This window comes from Dipodomys merriami, unplaced genomic scaffold, assembly GCF_024711535.1.
Source record: "Dipodomys merriami isolate MVZ:Mamm:240054 unplaced genomic scaffold, mDipMer1.0.p SCAF_2, whole genome shotgun sequence".
In the NCBI taxonomy this organism is placed as follows: domain Eukaryota; kingdom Metazoa; phylum Chordata; class Mammalia; order Rodentia; family Heteromyidae; genus Dipodomys; species Dipodomys merriami.
Genome location: NW_027203381.1, coordinates 90176728 through 90178653, shown reverse-complemented (window position 1 = coordinate 90178653; position 1926 = coordinate 90176728). Strand labels below are relative to the sequence as shown.

General features: G+C 36.1%; 1 protein-coding gene across 1 annotated transcript; it reads right to left on the bottom strand.

Annotated features, from left to right (window-relative positions):
* Positions 1-263: 263 nt before the first annotated feature.
* Positions 264-1196, bottom strand: LOC138831702 (olfactory receptor 5AC1-like). Its single transcript, XM_070028751.1, has one exon. It carries the CDS (start codon positions 1185-1187, stop codon positions 264-266), a length of 924 nt encoding a protein of 307 aa, XP_069884852.1. The 5' UTR covers positions 1188-1196.
* Between the last annotated feature and the right edge of the window lie 730 nt (positions 1197-1926).

The window sequence follows — 1926 nt, the reverse complement described above, 5'->3', positions numbered from 1 at the left end:
ATGACTACCTGCAACTCTGGGAGTCAGGAGGAAATAGTTATTCTGAAAAGGGTAGATGCTCAAATAAAACGGAATTTTAAATAAGCTAGAGTACCTAAATAAGCTACTTAGGAATATGATTATGGGTGGAATGAAATACAGGAAAATATAATACAAAGCCAAGTTCTTTCAAATTACAGGGAGAGTCCAAGGAAATGGCAGAATGGCGGCTAATCCACAGCTTTGGAGTTCTCTCTCTGAGTGTGGAATGTAAATGTGATCATTTATTTGTTCATAATTCTTCTTGAGGCACCTACAACCTCTTTGTTCCTCAGGCTGTATATGAAGGGATTTAGCAGGGGAATTATTATGGTATAAAACAAAGAATACATTTTGTCCTGCTCTTCTGTTGGCACAGACCCTGGGCGCACATACATGAGGAAGAGAGTGCCGTAGAACAAAGCTACAGAGAGCAGGTGGGCACCGCACGTAGATAGGGCTTTGCTTCTGCCCTTCTCAGACTTCGTTCTCAGGACAGCAAAGAGGACATAAGAGTATGAGACAATGACTGTCAGAAAGGTAAAGACTTGTATAAAGGCAGAAAAGATTAAGATCATAACCATGTTAATGGTAGGATCTGTGCAGGAAATTTTGAGCAATTGTAAAATTTCACAGTAGAAATAATGGATGATATTGGACTTGCAGAAGGCTAATCTAGTCAGCAAACACACATGAATTGCTGAATGTACAAAACCAACAAAATATGAAAAATATATAAATTGAGCACAGTGTCTGTTGGACATCAGCACTGGATAAAGCAAAGGATTACATATGGCCACATAGCGGTCATAGGCCATGACTGACAGGAGGAAGCATTCTGTGGTTGCACTGGAACCAAAAAGGTAAAATTGGATGAAGCATTCAGACAGGGATATCTTATGATTCTTAGACAAAAAATTCATGAGCATCTTAGGGGTCACGGAGGAAGAAGTACACGCATCTGCCAAGGCCAAGCTGCTGAGGAATAAGTACATGGGGGTGTGAAGATGGGGGTCCTTCCAGATGAGAGCAATCAGCCCCACGTTACCAACCATGGTGATGAGGTAGATGAGTAGAAACACCAAGAAGAGGAGCACCTGCAGCCCTGGCTGGTCTGTGAGTCCTGTGAGGACGAACTCAGTCACCAGTGTTAGATTTTCTTCAACCATATCGGAACTGCACAATTACTATAATGAAAGAATAATTGTTAAACAGATATATGCATCATAAGAATGGCTGCCCTTGTGAATGTGTATGACTGACATATTCCTAAAAGTGCTTCTTGCCTGATAAGTATTTTTTTAATTTTCCACATGTTCTCTTTTATATATATTCACGTCCTTAACATAGCTTCAAAATAATTCATCTAAATGACATGTGTGCTTATTGTAAGTCCTTTTCAATCTAAAGACAGTTTTAGAATTGTATATGCCTATCAAAAAAGTGTCCTAATTATATACAATAAGATTCTGAGAAAGTAACAAATAATTTTAGAAGGTTTTATTCTGTAGTTTCAGTAATATTTAAATTTTTTCCTGAATTGTTGTACTTGTTGGCATTATTGTGAGTGAAACATTTAATGTTTGCTTCCAGTAAGAAAGTTTCAATACTATTGCTCAGTCTCTGAAGAAACTTAGACAAAGATCTTTATTATTTTTGAAAATAATTTTATCACACTATTTACATTTATGAAACATTTTCATTTTATATTTATACCTGTCACTGTATATAATGTATTTACTATGACAAAATGTTCAAAAACATACTCAAATTTTAAAGTAATATTAATGCTATTTTTCTTTTTTGTATGTTTTTATTGTAAAAATATTGTACAGAAGGGTTGCAGTTACATGAGCAAAGTAATGAGTACATTTCCTATCAAGCATTGTTGCCTCCTCCTTTGTTTTT